This window comes from Parus major, chromosome 6, assembly GCF_001522545.3.
Source record: "Parus major isolate Abel chromosome 6, Parus_major1.1, whole genome shotgun sequence".
In the NCBI taxonomy this organism is placed as follows: Eukaryota; Metazoa; Chordata; class Aves; order Passeriformes; family Paridae; genus Parus; species Parus major.
In genome coordinates, this window is record NC_031775.1 from 12887907 (window position 1) to 12906567 (window position 18661).

The window sequence follows — 18661 nt, forward strand, 5'->3', positions numbered from 1 at the left end:
TCCTTAGAGGCATCAGGTTCCAATTACTGTTAACATAGGGATGCTGAGATTGTTGGACCTTAATGTACAGTGAGGTAGCCACTGCATGGTGGAAAGCATGTGTGAAAGTGAGCTGTTGCTTAGACTGTCAGCTTGTCTTTGTCTTCAGTAACTGACAGGCCTTCTGCTTCCCTTACAGCTGCTTTCCTCCATTGTGCAGCAGAACTGGCAAGATATTGTTTGCACATGTGATCTACAGAGCTGGAAGGAGGCACTGGCCATCTTGTTAACATACTCAAAGCATGAAGACTACACTCAGCTCTGTGGTATGCAGTGCACTATACTTTGAAACAATTTCCCTTGCACAGGTTACCTCTGGACTGCTTACAGAAAGAAATGGATAGAGTTAATAAAGCACATCTTACTCATTACAGCTACCTGGAACTTAAATAAGTGTGGACTGTTGAGTTAGGAGAATGATAGGTGCACACTGTAGCTGAGAATCATGGTGTAAAGTTGTGTATGTGGATATTTCCTGTGACCTCTAAAAGTAGCATGTAAAAAAAAAAAAGCCAGGATAGGTGCTATATAGGCTGAGACATGAAGGGGATGATTTTTATTCTGTAGAGAAAGGTATTTCATTTACAGTAAAAGGTCCAGTGGGCTTCATTCCATCTTAAACAGATTTCAGCACCCTACTATTGCTTGGAGATTCCCACACCTCTTTTGGAAATTAAAAAAAAAAGTTTTGGATTTTTTTCACTGAATTCATCTGTCATTTCTTTCTTTTATTTGTTTGGGCAGACATATAAAAATTGGCAGATGTAAAAAAAGGTGGGTTTTTTTTTCAAGCAGGTTGGCTTTGGGTTTCCTTCCCATTTCCTGGTTATCCACCGTGCAATGGAGCTGGGGAAGGGTCTGGATCCCAAGTCTTATGAGGAGCAGCTGAGGGAGCTGGAGTTGTTTAGCATGGAGAAAAGGAGGTTTGGAGTGACCTTACTTCTCTCTACAACTACCCAAAAGGGAGGCTACTTCTCCAAAATAGCAAGTGATAGGAGAAGAAGAAACAGCCTCAAGTTCACCAGGGGAAATTTAAATTGGGCATTAGAAAAGCCGCCTACACTTAACGGGTTGTCAAGCTTTGGAACAGGCTGTCCAGGGAAGTGGTGGAGTCACCATCCCTGGAGTTATTTAAAAAACAAGTACACATGGCACTTAAAATCTTGGTTTAATGGGACTTGGCAGTGCTAGGTTTATAGTTAGACTCGATCTTAATGTTCTTTCCTGATCTAAATGATTCTATGATTCTAATTAGGTGCCGATTCAAAGCGTTAGGGTTATTGAACTCTTCCAAAGTGTAGTGTGTTAAATATTAGCTGCATCTCTTCTTCTCTAGACATGCTGGGTGCCCGCCTGGAGTCAGAGGGAGATGCAGCCCTGTCCAGTGATGCCTGCCTCTGCTATATCTCATCAGGCAATGTGGAGAGGCTGGTGGAATGCTGGGTAAAAAACCATGAGACTTCGTCACCTCTTGCCCTACAGGTACAGGTGCAATGATGTTGGTTTGACTCCTCTTTAGGCCAGTCTGGTAGCTGTGAACTGTTTGCATTTTCCCATCAGGGTATCTGCTGTGGAGACCTGTTTGTACTCACCCAGGTATCTCCTTCTAGCCTGGATTATGGGCCTACTTTGAAAGGAGGCTTGCACTCTTAATCATTCAGGGTTTATGTGTTTACATTGCATGTAAATCTAGCTGTGGACAGGAGTTACAGCTTACCTGCCTCTCTTACATACTGATGTAATCTCTGAGCTTCCTTTTAGTCAGGAAAGCTTGAGCTATACCTTTTTCTTTACTGTAGTAGCCTAGGATACATTTGCTGCTGAGCTTGTTATGTATAACTTAATGTTGCAGTTATCTGGCTGTACCTTTAGAACACCCTTAGCAAAATAAAATGAAGTCTGGATCATGATATTCCCACTGCAAGTGGCATGATCACATATGGGAAGTCACATCTTGCAGATAAATCAGGACTTCTAAGTCAATGTTGTTACCTACCTCTCTTCATTCCTATTGATTATTTCACAGAATCACAGAATGATTCGAGTTGAAAGGGACCCACAAGGATCCGGTCCAACTCTAAAGTGAATGGCCCATATGGATATTGGACCCACAACCTTGGTATTACCAGCTCTGTGCACTGACCAACTGAGTTCATCTCAATAATCTGTTACACTTAAACCAGTCCTGGTTTAAGTCACTAAGCCCTGTTGTGTCTGTCACTTGCTAGAATGAGCTAGACAAGTCTTCCACTTGGAGATCTGTAGATAATGCTCTCTGCTACAGAGTTCCCTGATTTTGTAATCCCACTACTGAGTAAAAGCAACAAAAAGGCATCTTCAGCTCTCCTGGCTGTTTTTAAAACTGACCTCCTCCTGGCTGCCAGATATCAGCATGTATCATTCTACACCTCTAAACACTGCTTTCATTTCTAGGAGTTGAAGGAGTTGTGAGTAACTAAAAACCTTCTGGTCCTTTCGCCAGCAGTAGTAGTTTTTTCTAGTGAATTTCTCTTGGTATGGTTTTAAGCCTGTCCTCTTCCAAGTTGATCACTTGTAAGAGTAGTAGCATCCTAGTAAAATCCTCACAGTTGATTGGAACAATCTTGTGGCTTCTGATTTTCTTTTTTTCCCTTACTATTAAAGTAGCAATGTCAGGGTTTGCTTCCTGGTTTCTGTTTTTCTCCAAGTGCATCTGAGGAAATGGTCCTCAGTGACAGTATTTGGTGCAGAGGGGAGTAACTTCTGTCCACATTGACCCTGATATCATCTGAAAGTGGGGAGAGCCATCTGGTATTGTCTCAGCATAAGATGAACCAGTAAAGCTAGTCAGATTCTGAGTAGTCTTATTTCTTCCTTCCCCCTGGATTATTCAGGACCTTATAGAGAAGGTGATGGTGCTGAGCAGGTCCGTTGAGATCCTCCGAGGCACAGCAGGACCAGCACCAGGCCCTGTCTTGGCAGAACGCATCACCCAATATGCCAGTCTCCTGGCATCACAAGGATGCTTGGCAGCTGCAATGAATTACCTACCCAGCAGCTCTAAAGAGGTGAGTGAGAACCAAGCTGTTGTGGGAAACAGTAGTATGGGGGGGGAATGGTACTTTGTACGAGAGAGAGCTGGGGTTTTGACAGGCATCAAGACTTAAAGTTTCACCTTATTTATGCTAACTTGAGAATAGAGGGAGAGGGGGGAAGGTGTTCCAGGATATGCGTTTTGTCTTCATTTGCATTTTCTTTGTAGTGCCTTTGATTCGAGGAAAAGGAAAGGAGCTGTAGAACTGTAAAATGGTTGATGGAGAACAGCATTGGGAAGCAGCTCTCCAGGGAAGCTGCCTCTCTTCTTGAAACTAGCTGGTAGAGGAAGGGAGTGGGGAGGTCACCTGGCAATCTGAAATAAATCCATCTGATGCCTAAATATGGGTAGAGGTTGGGGAGGGAATACTCTAAAGATTGAGGGAAGGAGCAGTGAGACTTCATCTGCTTGGGAATATGGCAGGTGATGTCCCAGATTTACCATTTTTTGAGGTTTTTTTCTTGGTGGCTCTTGGGGACCATGGTTAGTTTGATGATGATTCATGATTCACAGTGCTTTAGGTCAGGGTCTACTTTAAATGCCTCTCCAGCATTTTCCATCTGGGGCTCTCAGTTTTTCTTCTAAAGTACAGTTTGTTTCAGCTCCTGATTGAACAGCTCCGAGACCGGCTCTTTCATGCTCAAGGAGAGAATGTGGGTGATCAGCAGCCACCCCCTTTTCCCTACACTCGTGTCAACGTAGGGGTCATTAAACCTGCAGCAGCAAAGGGTGGTTCCACCCTTGAAGGAGCAGCCCACAAAGCAGGTCCCAGACATCCAGAGAAGGTAGGCCCTAAACTCAGGTGCTCATGGCTTGGGAAGAGGGAGGAAGGCTACTGGGTTGTGGAAGGCATATGAAATGAGACAACATAAACTACAGACAATGAGGAACTCCTCAGTGCTTCACTGAAGCAAATGCAAGCTCTGTGACAATCCAAAAGTAAGCTGTCTGGCATCTTTTCACAAAACCCTGTCCTACGTGCAGTCCCTAGAGGAGAATGTTACAAGGGTAGTGAGCCACTGACATCTCAAATCTTGGGGTGAAAGGGGCTGTGGTCATTTTCCCATGCTCATCTTACCCTGATATCTTAGTAAACTGAGTGTAGTATAGCTTCATCTCAGTTCTTGCACAAGAAGACTGTCTGCAAAGTTTTGCTTCCAACCTCTATTATTCCATTGTTGTTCCTTTGTTATTTCCTCTGGTTGTGCTTCCAGGAAGTCATTATATGAGAACTTGCTCCTGAAGACTGTTCTTTTGGGAGCTGGAGAATACTCTGAAGAGTGTGGTGCTCATCTTGTTGAGCAAATAACATGGTGGGAAAGGCCTTTGATCGAGTGTATCCAGGGCACCAACAGCAGCTTCTGTTGCCTGAGAAGTGACGGAGATAGAAATTGCATCTGCTAGTATGTGTATACATATGACTCTGTCAGCCATTTGCAAGTTCTTTGTTTTTAATTGCAGCCCAACTATCAGTCATCGTTTTCCCCTTCAGCACCATCTCAGCCTTCAGTGCCTTCCCTCTTCACACCTCAGCCAGTGCCAGCGATGTCTGTGACACCTCACCACATTGCCCCTCCCCAGGCCAGCATGGGTCCACAAACAAGTGTCTATTCCAGAGGGCACCCATACCCACAGTACAACTTGAGTTTGAATCCAGCAACTGTCTCAGGGCCAGGTAAGCATTGTCTGATAGTTGTGTCCATTTCTAGGTTTTCTGAGACTAAAGCCTTCAATGCGGGTGGCTGCTCTAGTTTTTTCCTTGCAGGCCTATTGTACTGTCAAAGTACTGAGTCAACTGTCTAAGAGGCTTCTCAGTGCTTCTGACATGTCTAGTTGTAGTAACTGTTGCTGCATGTGTGCTGACACTAAGCATATATAGGGGTGGAAAAGCCACAGCCGGCTTGGTGGCAGTTTGACTGATGTAGCCTGGGCTAGGGGGTACATGGATATTAAAGGGTATGGCTTGAAGAAGGGAAGGCTTACTAACCAAGAAGCATAGTGGCATGAGTAGTTGGCACATGAAACAAGGGATGCTGATACACTCTCTCTGTTGTCTGTAGCTGTGTCACAGTCTCAGCCATTTGCACCAGTGGGAGTCAGACCTGTTGGTCCTGCTCCCTTCTCCAGCCAGCCCTCTCTGCCAGGACAGTCCATGTCCATGACATCTCCTGGTGTTCCACCACCCAGACCTGCCCTCTTCACTCCAGCCTCAGTCCCATCATCGCAGCTTCCTGCAGCTTGCCCTCTCCCTGTGGCAAGCCAGTCTCCTCTAGACTTCTCTTCAGCACCTTTCAACTGTCCCATGAACATGGGTTATCCTCAGGGAGGTCCTGGAGCTCCATCTACTAAACCACTGCCAGCAGCCATTCCTCCTCCCCCTACCGGTAAGTACTGTTTGTGTGACTTGTGTGCCCAGGATGAGCCCAGGTGGGGTTTGCAGTACATAATGGAGATGGATTTTCTGAGGTCTGGTCTCTAAAAGCTGGATGTGGTGCTGAGGCAAACCTTACAGCCACAGGGTGCTGAGTCTTGCTACGGTGGTGAAACACAACAATGGTGACAGTTTCATTCAGCCTGCTCAGTTGTTCAGTCTCCCAGGATGTGGTTGCAGGATTATGTATCTTCAGGTCCTCAGTGCACCCTGAATAGTCAGCTACTCCAAAGGCATCTGCTCTGATGGAAAGGGTGGTGGTCCCCATGGAACTCCTGGTAGGAAGGCTTGCTCATCTCACCCTTGGTCATGCAACTGATACAAGAAGTGTATTTGAAATGGTGGGAGAGCTTCCCTGTCCATGAGATATGCCTTACTTAGCTTCAGGATTAAATTCCTCTGTCTGCTGTGCTCTAGTGCTCCCATTTTCTTTCTGTTGTCATAAAGGGCTTGTCTGGGAATCACTTATGGATTCCTCTTTGCAATGTTTTAGATTTCTCTGGGTCTATAGTTTGAATCCAGTCTATCATGTGAAGTCCTTGCTATGATGCATGATGAATAGGAAGAGTTGTTGGACCTAGTTCCCCATGGATAGACATTCCTTCTATCCTATTTCCTGTCCCTTGAGATAGCAAACAGAATTAAGCACCAGATATTCTAGGAAATAAAAAAGGATAAAAAAAAGGATAGCAAATCCCACTGTGTGAAGTCTATAGGGATTATACACCAAAGGTTCTAAGCTACAACTGGACATATTCCTTCCTGAAAAGCTTTTTGGCATAGTAGTCCAATGAAATTACTCACTAGATGAAAGCTGTTGGTGATCATGCCTTTTCCACCCTGCCTTGATTTTCAGGTTTCTTCCCTTGGCTAGATCCCCACACGGATCATGCAGGTAGTACCCAGAGAAACCTTCAGAGCTGTGGGGCAGGAAATGTTGCTGCTTCCAGTGAAATGCATGTTTTGATGTGTGTGCATGCATGCATGCTAACTGCTGTTTATGGTTTCCTTGCGTGCCTGGGGAGCTGTACAGGTGGGGTAGGGAACATACCTGTCCTGAGGACTAGTAAGTAATAGCTGGGGATATTGAAAGTGAAATAAAAGTACTATGATATCACTCATGAGTTTGGGTACAGAAAATAGGGTCTCCTGCTTCTTCCTTCTCTATTTTCCTCTAGTTCTGGAGGTCTTAATTTTCAGTCTGTGTCTTTTCAGGCAATTGCTGGGCCAGCAGAACAGGGCAGCAGACATTTTTCCTGTCTTTGTTCTCTAGGCAAGGAACAGGCCAGCAGTTGTAACTCATCTCTCCCTGTTACTTTCCCAGCCTTGTACATGGTTTTGTTTGTGCTTTCCTCCCGTGATTTGGAAGAGGTGGAGTCCCAGCAGTGGTGGAGTAGAGCTTCCCAAGCAGAATTTGGGGACTCTCTTCTAAGGGGAACTGGAAATTCCTTTTGGCTTTAGTTAAAGGGTGAGGTTTGCCTCTGAATCTTAGTTCGACTGTTGGGGAAAGTTTGGACTCTAGGAGTTTTCTCTCCTTGGGATTCATTTGTGTTGGAATGTAGTCATTTTCTAATCTACATTGTCAGTGGGGTAAGGCTCCATGTCTTTGTCCTCTGTCACTGCAGTGATTGCTGCTCTTTGGTGGGACCACCTACCAGGCACAAATCTCACAGCTTTATTTTGGAAATCCAAATACTTATTGGCACTTACACCCCCAAGCAGTCTGGCTGTGTGGAGTGGGACTCCAGAGGGGGAATTGTCCCTTAAGCAGAAGAACAAAATCCCTCAGTTTCTCCCTGTTAAGGGAAGATGATTTCATGGCAAGGATTTCAAGCACTTCCTTAGGCTGAAGATGCCCTTCAGGAATTCACTACTGAGAAATTTCCTTCTCCTTGGTAGCATGTGCCCCCAGTTTTAATGGCAATATATGGCATGCTTGGTTCAGCACTGCAAACTGGCTTCCTTGAGTGTGTTTTCTTGCCTGCTGTTATTGTTCTGGTTTTGATGTGTACTTTTCTTAATCCGAAAAGGGACTGTAAAATCACTCAATCTGACTCAATCAAATTTGCTTGCTTTGGAAATTCCTGAACAAAGTATCTACAGCTCATGAATATTATTACCAACACAATGAACAGACACCTCCACTTGTAGATTCCTGAGAGTGTCAGGGACAGGGTGAAGGACAGCAACATGTCGGCTCATCTCCTTTCTGGCCAGGATAATCCCTGATTCCAGCCTCTGATGGTCTTGTTTTTTCTAGGACAGGCATTGCTGGAGACTGCTGTCATGGGGCCTTGTTTCAGGGATGGTGAGAAATCCTATTTCACAAGTAGCATAGGGAAGATGGCATTTCACCCCAGCAAAATGCACCAGGTTCTGTCTCTCCTGTCTGATGATTAAGTGCCTGGCTTAAAGAGTATAATTTAAATAGCTGTTTCCACTGAGGATACAGAGTGCCACTGGATTGGAATAGTGCCAAGGACTGCTAGGCCACAGACTCAGTGGGGGCCAGCAGAGTTCTAGGGCACAGAATCCCCAAGCTAGAAATAGGTGCCAACTTAATTAAACTTCTGATCCAAACTCATCAGAGAGCTAGTCTTGAAATCATGGGAAAAGGGAGGGCAAAAAGAGGCTGCCAGAATTTTAATAATAAAGGTAATTAAAGTAATGAAGCACCTTTTGCATCTTTCCCCTGTGATTTTTAAAGCTCCGTTCAGAATCAGTAGCTCATTAAGTGTGGCTCTGAGCTCCAGCAATTCTGATATTGGCTCCTTAGAATTATTCTGTTTTCTCACAGATTATTCCTGTCTCATGTGCTTGAGGTTATTAATCCTGGGGTTTTGTCTAAAGATGCAGGTACCTTTACAGGACAGCAGCAGGCAAGGTAGTTGCAATTTGACCTTTGCAGAATGAAGAGTGGACGCAAGTGCTTTGATGTCATGTTGTCTGATGGATATTAAATTACCTGGAGTGAGGTTAGAGTACTACAGAAGCATCTGCTGAGACACCCCTCCACTCCCAAAGCATTTACTGGTTAAGTCTATTCCCTTCTATTTGGCAGTCAGCAAATTTTGCTAAGTTTTGGTTCTGAACATGATTTTGGAAGGGAACCCACCCCTAAATCTTTCTGCCTTAATTGGAGCAGCCTGTATTGCTTTGGACTGCCACCATGAGCATTCCTGTGAGTGCTGGTGAGGAGCCCTCTCACCGGTAGCATAGCTCTTGCTGTGCTATCCTCAGTGCCAGATTCACTGAGGAATCCCAACAACTTACTGAAATGTGAGGTGCACACTTATGCAGGTCCCCACCAAGGTTCAGGCCCGACTCTGAGGCTGACTTCTGCAGCTTATACAGGATCCAGAAAACTTCAGGTAGTTAAAAAAAAAATGTCCTGTGTGGGAGTGGATGTGTGCCAGTTCAATCTGATCAGATATCACCTCAGGCATCACCAAGGCTGTGCACACTCTTGGATACTAAGAATGAAATTAGGGAAGGGGAAGCAAGAGCATCTCATGGGCCTGTGAGCTGGGTTTGAACTTCCTCAGCTCAAACAGTCTAAAGGTGCAATGACAAGGGATTTGAAGCCAAAGGGCCTTCTCCTGAAGGAAGTTCTAAACCATGCAAGCAGCTATGAATTGTTGCTGCAGCCAGCTTCTCACAGTCTGAAGTTTGTGTCTTGTCCTCTGTCCTGGCAGCTCAGGAATCTTGGAGTGATCCCTCTACTGGAAGAGGAGGCCTTCAAAAGAAAAAGGTAAGTTTTCAGCTACAATGTGTTGGTTGTCTTTTATCCAGGGAGTTCCATGTAACAGATACATTCCTGTCAAACTCTGCAGGTCTCTGTCCCTGTTGCTCTGTCTAGGCCTGCACTGCATGCAGGGCTAGGATGTGAGTCTAAGTAATCTTGACTCTTTGCCATCCAAAGTCACATGCTGCTCTGCAGGTTGGCTGTTTTGTAACATGGTTATCAGCTCTAATGTTGCATCTTCTGTCAGTACTTCCCAGGCTGCCTACAGTAAGTTGTTGTTAAAAATACAGATTTAATCTTATGCCCTTGCCTACATAATTTTTTTGATAGTGGCTGAGGAGATCCCATTCTCTTCACACCTGACAGCTAGGGGCAGCATTTTTCCTCAGCACAGTGGGACCAACAGTGATTTTCCTCAGGCTGATACCAAATGATAAGGCACTTGTGCTGAGAGAAGTTGGAACAGGTGTAGCTATGAGCTACCTGCCGTGTTGGTCCTGTAGCTCTTTGCCTTGTTGTGACTGCACTGGAGGGCCTGTGAGCTGAGCTCTTCTGCAAAAAATGCTCTCAATACCCCATTTCTATCACTGCTGCCTGCTGGCAGGTGTGATGAGAAGCTTCTTTGGCATCCTTCCCACCCCCCACTCCTCTTCTTTAGTTTGGAACAGACTTCTCGCCCTTTTTTCTGGCAGCATAGCTGGGAACCTGCTTCAGGCTGTGCTCACTACAACAGGATTAGCCTCTTGTTAAAGCCATCTCCTTTTGATCTAGCCCTGTTGGAGAGAATCTGTCATGACTCTCTGGCTTAGCAGGGGCACGATGAAGTGTTTGCAAGAGGAATCTCCCCCCATGTCGTGGGATTTTCCCCAATACTTGCTCAGTTGGACACTTTACTGCTGCTAATCTCTACATTCAGGACTCGTGCCGTTGCAGAGACCAAGCGGCTTTCTGAGGACCGGTTCTCTCAGGGGTAACAGATCTGTTTGATTGAACAATTCCAGAGGGGTTTTCTTGCTGCCGCTTTGACTGTTCATCTAGGATGGAAGAGGAAGGGCCCCATTCTCTGAGTCAGGGGGCTGAAAGAACAGGGATGTTTTCTTTCATCATCTTGAGAACTGGAGACTCTTCAAGTTAGAAAGGATGTTTAATTTTTCCGTGGAGAAGCAGCCTATCCTTCTTCCTTGGACTTGGTTTACTTGATAATTTTTCCTTTCCTTTCTTTGCTGACAGTTGCCTGAGAAATTTACTCCGCTGGCCCCTATCACAGCTCCAGTAATGGGCCTGCCTGCTGAACCCCAAGGGATCCATCCTCAGCTATCCAGGTTGCAAGAATCTGGCCAGTCACCCCCAGGAGCACCCAAGGAAGGCAGCCTACAGGTACCAGGAAAGTAGGGCATTCCCCAGCCACCAGCATCTTGTCAAGTAGAAAAACAACTCAGCTTTTGAGGTTCTTGCTACTTGGCAGCTGCAAAGGGCATATGCTGATCCCTAACCCCTACAAGGTATCTCTGCCTGAGCGTTAGAAGAGTTGCCAGGTTGGAAAAATGACACCTGGGTATGGGTGGGAGAGAGCCAAGGAGACCAGGCAGGCTGTCAGCCTGCTGGGAGTTGAGAATCCAAGGAGCCCTGGGGCTGTATCACAGTCTAAAGATGATAGCCTAACTCTGCGCTTCCAGATATTATCTGGGTTTGTGGAGGGGTGAAATTCTTTCTGTTCTCTAGTTTCAATAGGAGAATCTACCTGATCCAGCCTTTCATGTTCCTGTTTCATTAATGCAGCTGCTTTTTTTCCTGTCAGTATCACCAGCTACCTCGGGAAAGCATTGAGAGGAAGGAGCTGCCCCCTGAGCACCAGGCTTTGAAGACTACATTTGAAGGGTTGGTGCAACGCTGCTCAGCTGTTGCCACTGATCCAGTAAGTCCTCCCTTCTCTTATCTTTGACTTTCTTCCCTTTATAGATGTTTGACTGGTGCTTCCTTCTTTTGGTTGGGTAAAGACAGGAAAAGTCTTGTCCCTATAACCAAGTTAATCTCTGTTTACCTCCTTCCTTTAGACTGCAGGCTTGTTCATCCTTGGAAACTGAAATGCATTCTCTAGCTTTTATCCACTGCTTCTCATTGCTTTCTTGGAGCAATGATTCTGTCCTCCTGGCTCTTTCTTTTAAGGAAAGTAGAAGAATTTACTCAGTTAATTCAGTTTCAGTGGTTTGATCTGCAGAGAGCTGGTATTACCAGCTCTGCATGAACTATCTTTGGAGCTTAAAGGGAACGGCTGAGATATTCCAGGTGGAAAAGAAAGCCAAACAATCTTTGGTTCCTGAAAGGCTATTGGCACATATCACATTGGGTGAATGTGTCAGGTCAGACTGTCTGGAAGCAGAAAAGCAGTATATGCATATTGTGTTAGGTTGATAAGTCTTCCCAGGGCTTGGTGCGACTAAGAAGCCTTCCAGAACACCTCTGCTTGATAGGTGCTAGGATGAACACTGAGCCCAGACTGCTATCTCAGAGTCAGGCAATTAGAGCAGTATCTTGAGTGTGTTTCCTCTGTGCTTTCTGGGAGTGCAGCATAGCAATTTCTGGGAGATAATCTAAAGGCTTCCTCTATGGACAGAAAAGCCTACTAGTTTAGCCTTAAGTGCTTGACTCAGGTGGTGGTTGAATAGCTGGCCCTGTACAGCAGTGCAAGGCACCTGAACTCTTGTGGCTTCCAGGCCTGTTCCAGCAGTGCCCAGAGCCAGGCATTTGTGTTCATGGAATAACTTATGTGTGAGTGGGTTATTCAAGATGGGGTTAATGAGGTCAGTCTCATCAGAGCTTCAGTACTCAGTCATCTTCTGTGGTGGTTACCTAGAATGGGAAAGATATTCCCTCTTTTCCCTAAGGAGACTAGCTGTCTGAACACCCCATGGGTCAACTAGTGGATGTTTCTCACACTTTGGAAGTAGTCACTCTATCCTGTGGTCTGCAAGTACTGGCAGAAGGAAGGAGGGGCGGGCTGGGAGATGGGAAAAGGGGCAGTCCATCTTTCCATGCTGGGGAGACAATGTGTATATACATATACGTATGTACATTTGCAGAGTGAGGGTATGGCTGGCTTGTGTCACAGACCCTGGCTGTCAGAGGCTGAGATGCAGCTGAATTGTAAGGTGCTTTGGAAAGACAGAGGAAGGGAGGGACTGAGTGAGAGCACTTTGGCTGTGGAGAGGTGGCTTTGAAGCTCTGGCAGACAAGCAATACCTGTTTTGCTTCAGAAAACGCGAAGGAAGCTGGAAGATGCGGTGCAGCGGCTGGAGTGTTTGTATGAGAAGCTCCGTGAGCAGGCGGTAAGTAGATGCCACATTCCTTGTGGTCCAGCTGGGTCCCTGAACCCACCTTGGCACTGGGTTGTGGGTTTTGGTGTCTGTACCAGTATAAGCAGCACATGTTCACTTGGAAGACAAGGGGTGTGCCAGAGCTTGTAATGACCATGAATTCAGCCAGCCTTGTATCTTCTTTCTTAACTTTGGCCCAGACATAGTGTTAGGAAAAGCTGAGGAGGTATGTGCAAGGTGCTTTTACCCTTCAAGAAGTATACTGGAACATAGATCCTAGATGGGAAGGGGCAGTTTGGGAGTGGTTAAGTGTGAACCACTTTCTCTCCCAAGAAAAATCAGAAGTTGGTGATTCCAGTTGCTGATGCCAACTGGGAGTTGTAGTCTGGGAAAGCAAGGGAAGAAGCAGCTATCCTTCCTGCCAGTGCTTGACTGTATAGGTGCTGTTTGGTAAAGATGAAGTGGAGAATAGTAAGGAAGGGTGTGGAGGGATAGAGATTTGTGTTATATTGCTGACCATGCTGACTCGTTTCTTCTCCCTCTCCACAGCTCTCTCCAGCCATCCTCATGGGTCTCCATGAAATTGCCCGATGCATTGAGGCTAAGAACTACCCACAGGGTCTCCTGGTTCACACCCAAGTTGTGAGCAGCAGCAGTTTCAGTGAGGTGTCTGGTTTCATGCCCATCCTGAAAGTCCTCATGACCATAGCAGGCAAGCTGAATGTGTAAAGTGTGGAGCAGCTGGAACAGTGGTCCAAGAGCTGGTGGACCGGCCCACCTGTTAATGTGCTGCAGGTTGTGGACTCTCCTTCTGACTCTGGAGAAATAGGTCTGTGCCAGTGCCTGGAACTGTGCTAGGCCACTATGCCTGGCCCCATCCACTTTCCAGAAGCCCACTGGTGCCTGCAGCTCCTGGAGACTGTTCTTTCTTCTTTCTTACTAGTCTGAGGCCACTTTTCATCCCAAGGATCTCAATTTCAGGCTGTCCAGGTTGCACAGAGGTCCTTCTTCTTCCCTATATCCATAGCACAAAGGGGAAACTCCTTCCCTTCTAGGCTGACACTGCTTTTTCAGGAAACAAACAGGGCTGGTACCTGCAGCACCACCACGGAAGAGCCTCAGGCTCTATTCCCTGCTGCAGAGTAAACTCCCTGAGTGGTAGCTGGGCTGCCTTGGGAATGTAAGCTGGTGTGTCCTCACTCTGTTGGGCTGCAGCAAGGATCTCTCCTGGCTCCTTCTTTCTCTTCATTCTCATCCTTAACTCACTCTTTCACCCCTCTGCACCCCTATCCTGCTACAGCTGGGGCTAACTATTAGTCTACTCTGGGTCAGCTTTGGTTCTCTTTCTTCACCCACCTCTCTCATTTTTAAAAGTCAAGTTTCCTGTTTACCCTCTATCCACTTTCCTTTATATCTTTTCCCCCATCAGCTGCAGGCTCAAGCCTATAATGTTTCAGGTCCAGGAATGATTTCCCTTTCCAGTTCCTGGGACTCTCCCATTCAGGAATGTTGGCAGGTTGTGCTCTGTGCGCTTCTCCCCAGAGCCAGTCACATCCTGTCTCATGGCTAAAAGCTGCCCTTTCAGCCTCCTGGCCTTTTTCACTTCTTTTATTTTAGCACAGCTGGACTTTTACCCACTGGTGTTATCTAAAGGCTTCCTACTTCAGGTTTTTCAGATGGTCTAGGGACTTTAAGAGCAGCAGGGATTGTTTAAGTCCCATAAAGATTTCCCTTGAGCTACCCTGAACAGCTCAGACTTGAGCAGGGAGAGACAGCTCATTGCTACAGGTATGATGCATTCATACTGCCTACCGTTAGATAGATGCAAAGGTGGTTCTCAAAGGCCCTTTGGCACTATAGTGGTAGGAATATGCTGCAGGAGATGATGCTGTCAGGACTTGAAGATATGGATTGTGCTGAGACTTCTCATCACTCTGGCAATCGTTCTGGGAGTAGATGAATGAAGCATATCTGTTCTGAGGAAATCTGGGAAGGCATATGGGATTTCAGGGCACATCTTTGTGTGTGTATATTTCCCTCTCTTCCTCCCTCCTTGCCTTCTCTCTCAACATCCTACTTACTAACCAGGCAGCATAATCACTGATCCATAGCTGAGAGCAAGGCTTATTCCCAAGATTTGGATGCAGCCAGTCCCTATTTGCTCTGCTTGCTGCTTGAGTGATAATGTTATCGTGTGCCTGCGATTCAGTGACGTACACGAAATCAACCTAGTCTACCATGAGACTTAGGAGGAAGGAGAATCAGAGAAGGGAGGAAGAGGACACGTCTCATTCTCTCCTTTCCAGGTCAAAGTGCCTCCTTGTTTGCTGCTGTGTTGTTTCTATCGCTGTGGTTTGATGCACTGAGAAATTACAGAACAGTGAAATAAAAGCTGTGTTTTGTGATGTTTTTTTTCATAGGCTTATCACCTCTGGTTGCATGGGACTTACTCAGTTTGCATGGCCACCCACTGAGGGGGTAGTTGAGGACTGTGTGGGGCAAACCAGATTTTGGGCTCTGCTGCTATAGGCGGCATCCATCCTGGTGTGGTGAAACCTCAGGTCTTATTCACTCCCTAAGGCTGCAGGGTCAGAGCACTGATCTCCAGATCACCTGCGTCAGTTCTGACTCTTCATCTGTATCAGACACAAGAAGGTTCTCTTGGGGAATCTCAGCAGCGTTGGGGATTTTGTACTTGACATCAAGAGTTGGAAGTATGTCAGTAAGTAAATAGAGAGCCCTTGATGACATTGTCTCCCATTGGAAATAAATGTTATACCACTGAAGCCATGCACCTTGAACTAGGATAAGGATTAGATCTGTGTGGAAATTTATACCCTTGAATTGTCAGTTCTTATCATTAGTAATAACTTAGGAATCTGTTGGCTGATTTCATTTAATCTTTTAGGGAGGTAAGAAGGGCTGAATTTAAACATAGTACTGAGAAAAAAGAGAAAAAATATATATATATTTGTCAGCTAGCTAGTATGTATGTGTAAGCCAGTCAGCATACATGAAACACTGAAATACGAAGGACTGTATTACACAGCCCAAGGTCAGAGGACTTGGGAGGAAGCAAAGGCTTGGAAAGATTGTTTAGATAAAGGAAATTTGAAGGGCTGTTGCTGGGAAGGGTTTTGGGGACATACCACATGCATTCAAGGGAAACAAGCCTTTTGTAGTTCTACTGCTGGCAGAGGTAAATACCCAGTGTGAAGGAATCTTGAGGTGCTTTTGGTCTGGAGCAGTTAGCAAATAGCCCGGCCTATCAGCTGTCCCTCAGCAGGGACAAGCAAAGCTGATTTTCAAAGGTAATGCTTGTGCAGCATCAGAATGGGGGATTATAACGCAGGTAGCCTGGGTGGCATACATTTGCTTAATGAGTGTATAAGGGAAGTCCCAGTTTTCTGAGATCACTTAACAAGCCTGGCATTTCTTAGTTTCTAATTTTTGGGATTCAGTTATAGTACCCTCTGCAGTCCAGCCCTTTGCTCTCTAACTCAGGCCACTTCTACCGCTAAGAAATAACCACAGATTTTCCACATATTTCTCAGATACATATGACATAAGTTCCCTCTAGCATGCATAGTTACTGCTACCTGGTACTTGTTGCAGAGACTGGCTGTTTATCCTGCCTTTGATGTGAGTCCTTCCCACCTGCCCCTCCGTTGCTCTGTTTTGGTTCACATTTATCCCCGTAAGCACCATCACTCTTTGCAGTGAAAGCAGGCAGAGGGGGAAAGTGAGGCGACTCGCTTGAAAGTCTTGGAGAGGCAGCAACCCTGGTATGGCATATTATCCTTCAAACCCTGCTGGAAAGTGCTCCTCCATTTATAGCACCATCTCTGCTGGCTGGCAGTGTCTCAGTCTACAGGCAGAGAGCACTGCCCCCTCCCATGTGGGCTTCACAGCACCCGGGCACCCGAGAAAGCATTTTCAGCTGGGTGAGAAGGCCTTTGGGTTGACAAAGAATTTGGGGGGGAAGGGGGCAGCAGGAAAGGATCCCTGGGCACAGAGAACAGAGCTCTAATCCTGTGGCAGATAACATCATGTCTGCAGGCTAGGCTTGTGTGTGTTTGGGGGAGCTGGAGGGGCAGAGATTGTTAGGCAGTATTTGTTTGTAAAGCCACTTGCTCTGAAGATAATGCTTGCACTAACTTCTATTGAGGGAGCAGTGTGAGTCCCCACAAAGTCCTTTCCCAAAGTGTCTTTGAAGCCAAGAGCCCATTGAAAGGAAGAAAGGCCAAGAGAGGGGATTAGTTTGTTCAGCAGCTGTGAATTTCAGTGGGAGGCTGATGAACTCCAAAGTCTTTGTTGAGATGTTTTTTGTAAGGAGCCCTGCTGGAGGGAGAGACCCACACCGGGGCCGCGGCCTTAGACAAGAAGGAATCTGAAGCGGCGGGGAGCTGTAAACGGGCCACAAGGACTTTTCCCAAACACTTTTCGGAAAAGGTGTTGTAAAGAGATCGGAGGGGGATTAGCATGTGAAATGACACTTTCCATTGACTCCACTGAGGGGAGGGGAAAAGGGCTGGCTGGCTGATTTATTAGCATTTTGTTCCCTTCTCTATTCTGTTCCCCCAGCAGCCCCCCCTCCGCTGTCTCCCCTCCTCCCGAGCCCTCTGAAGAGGCTTGGATTGGAAAAGGGAGCGGGGGGCTGCCTGTTTGTGTGTCATCTGGGCGAAGGTGACCACCTGGGAAGCTGAATGTAAATATTTCTCCTCTGAGGAATGCGCCTTCATTAAACCGAAATGAATACATGGAAGCATCCAATCCTGCCCACAATGGCAGCAGGGCCTTTACCGCTGAGGGCTCGGTGCGCCGGGAGGGGGGCCCCGCTGCTGAGGTCAGCACATTCTGCAGCTGCGGTGCCGCCGTCTCCCCAGCGGAAGCAGCGTGTGGCGGTGCGGCTCGCACCGAGGCGCCCCTCACGTCCCCCTCAGCGCCGGCCCGGCCCGGCCTGCGCCACGGCCTTCGCGGGGCACGGCTTCGACAGCTTTTCCAGCTGACTATGGAACGGGGAGAGCCAGAAGGAAAAGGGAGCTTTCCCTGGTGGTCCAGAGGCTCTTGCTTCCTCTTTCCTGGCCAACCACAGGGACACAGAAGAACTGCTGATGGGGATGCGAGAGAGACCCTCGGCAGGGTCAGTGTGCTACTAAGAATCTCTGTGCAAACAGTGGTGGTTTGTGTGTGAAGCTGAAGTGTTTCAGTTTTTCCCCGAGCATGGGCCAAAATTTCTTGACATTTTTGAAAGGCTAGATTCTTGCTTGACAGGAATGCTCTTGCTCTGGTAAGACCCTAGGTCTAAATTCCTGCTCCCTGTGAGGCAGCCCAGAATCAAAGGACTAAATGATAATGAAGAGACAAATACAGGCTGCTGAGTGTCTTTAATATATCAGCTGTGTCATGGGCAGCTGGGCCCTGCCTGCCCCCCTCCCACCCCGTTTCCTCCTGGCAGTTGCATTGCAGGTGGATACATCCTCAAGCAAGCTCAGGAGAGAGAACATCCTTTCCCCTCTTGGTAGGGGCCGAGGTTGTGCTGGCTGGTTAGGTCTTCCTGCGCTCAGATGGGTAAGCAGTGTGCTTTAATCTCCAGGACTTTTAAATTTATACATACACACACAAAATGGGATGAAGGAACACCCAGCCGCTTAGACACAGCATTTTGCAAGCACTTGGCTACTGATTTATTGCATTGGCTATTGGTTTACAAATAGTGGCTACAAGATGGGCCTAATGGCCAGTAACAGCTCTGCTGGCTTCTCATCTGGCTAAAGGACACTTCAAACAGCAAAGTAGATGATATTATCGCAGCACAGGGGAAGATTGCTGTGGTGGTGCAGTGAACTTCTCCAAGTCCTGCAGCTCACAGCTTCTTACCTCCCTCCCCTAGCCTCAGCAAGGGAACAGAGATGCATCAACTAAATCTTCCAGCTGCTTGCTTAGCCTATAGAATATATACAATAAGTTGTAGAGGAAAAACTGTTATGTATACATCACAGTAACTGTGCAATAAATTAAACTTCAAAGTGCTTCACTTTCCTATTTACACCACCATT

The 18661-nt window shown here is 46.6% G+C and overlaps 1 protein-coding gene across 3 annotated transcripts in view; it reads left to right on the forward strand.

Annotated features, from left to right (window-relative positions):
- The window catches only part of SEC31B (SEC31 homolog B, COPII coat complex component), a 34228-nt gene extending 19214 nt beyond the window's left edge, over nucleotides 1-15014 (forward strand). For 2 of the 3 annotated variants that reach the window (XM_015633566.3, XM_033515602.1), the window contains 12 exons: nucleotides 179-305; nucleotides 1376-1521; nucleotides 2913-3086; nucleotides 3715-3897; nucleotides 4574-4787; nucleotides 5173-5496; nucleotides 6400-6438; nucleotides 9239-9294; nucleotides 10519-10665; nucleotides 11087-11203; nucleotides 12543-12614; nucleotides 13152-15014. In XM_015633566.3, the coding sequence (XP_015489052.1) occupies nucleotides 179-305; nucleotides 1376-1521; nucleotides 2913-3086; nucleotides 3715-3897; nucleotides 4574-4787; nucleotides 5173-5496; nucleotides 6400-6438; nucleotides 9239-9294; nucleotides 10519-10665; nucleotides 11087-11203; nucleotides 12543-12614; nucleotides 13152-13331 (1779 nt within the window). In that variant the 3' untranslated portion in view covers nucleotides 13332-15014. The remainder of the gene's footprint in view (nucleotides 1-178; nucleotides 306-1375; nucleotides 1522-2912; nucleotides 3087-3714; nucleotides 3898-4573; nucleotides 4788-5172; nucleotides 5497-6399; nucleotides 6439-9238; nucleotides 9295-10518; nucleotides 10666-11086; nucleotides 11204-12542; nucleotides 12615-13151) is intronic. The other variant, XM_015633567.3, reaches the window with a different exon arrangement.
- Nucleotides 15015-18661: the final 3647 nt, after the last annotated feature.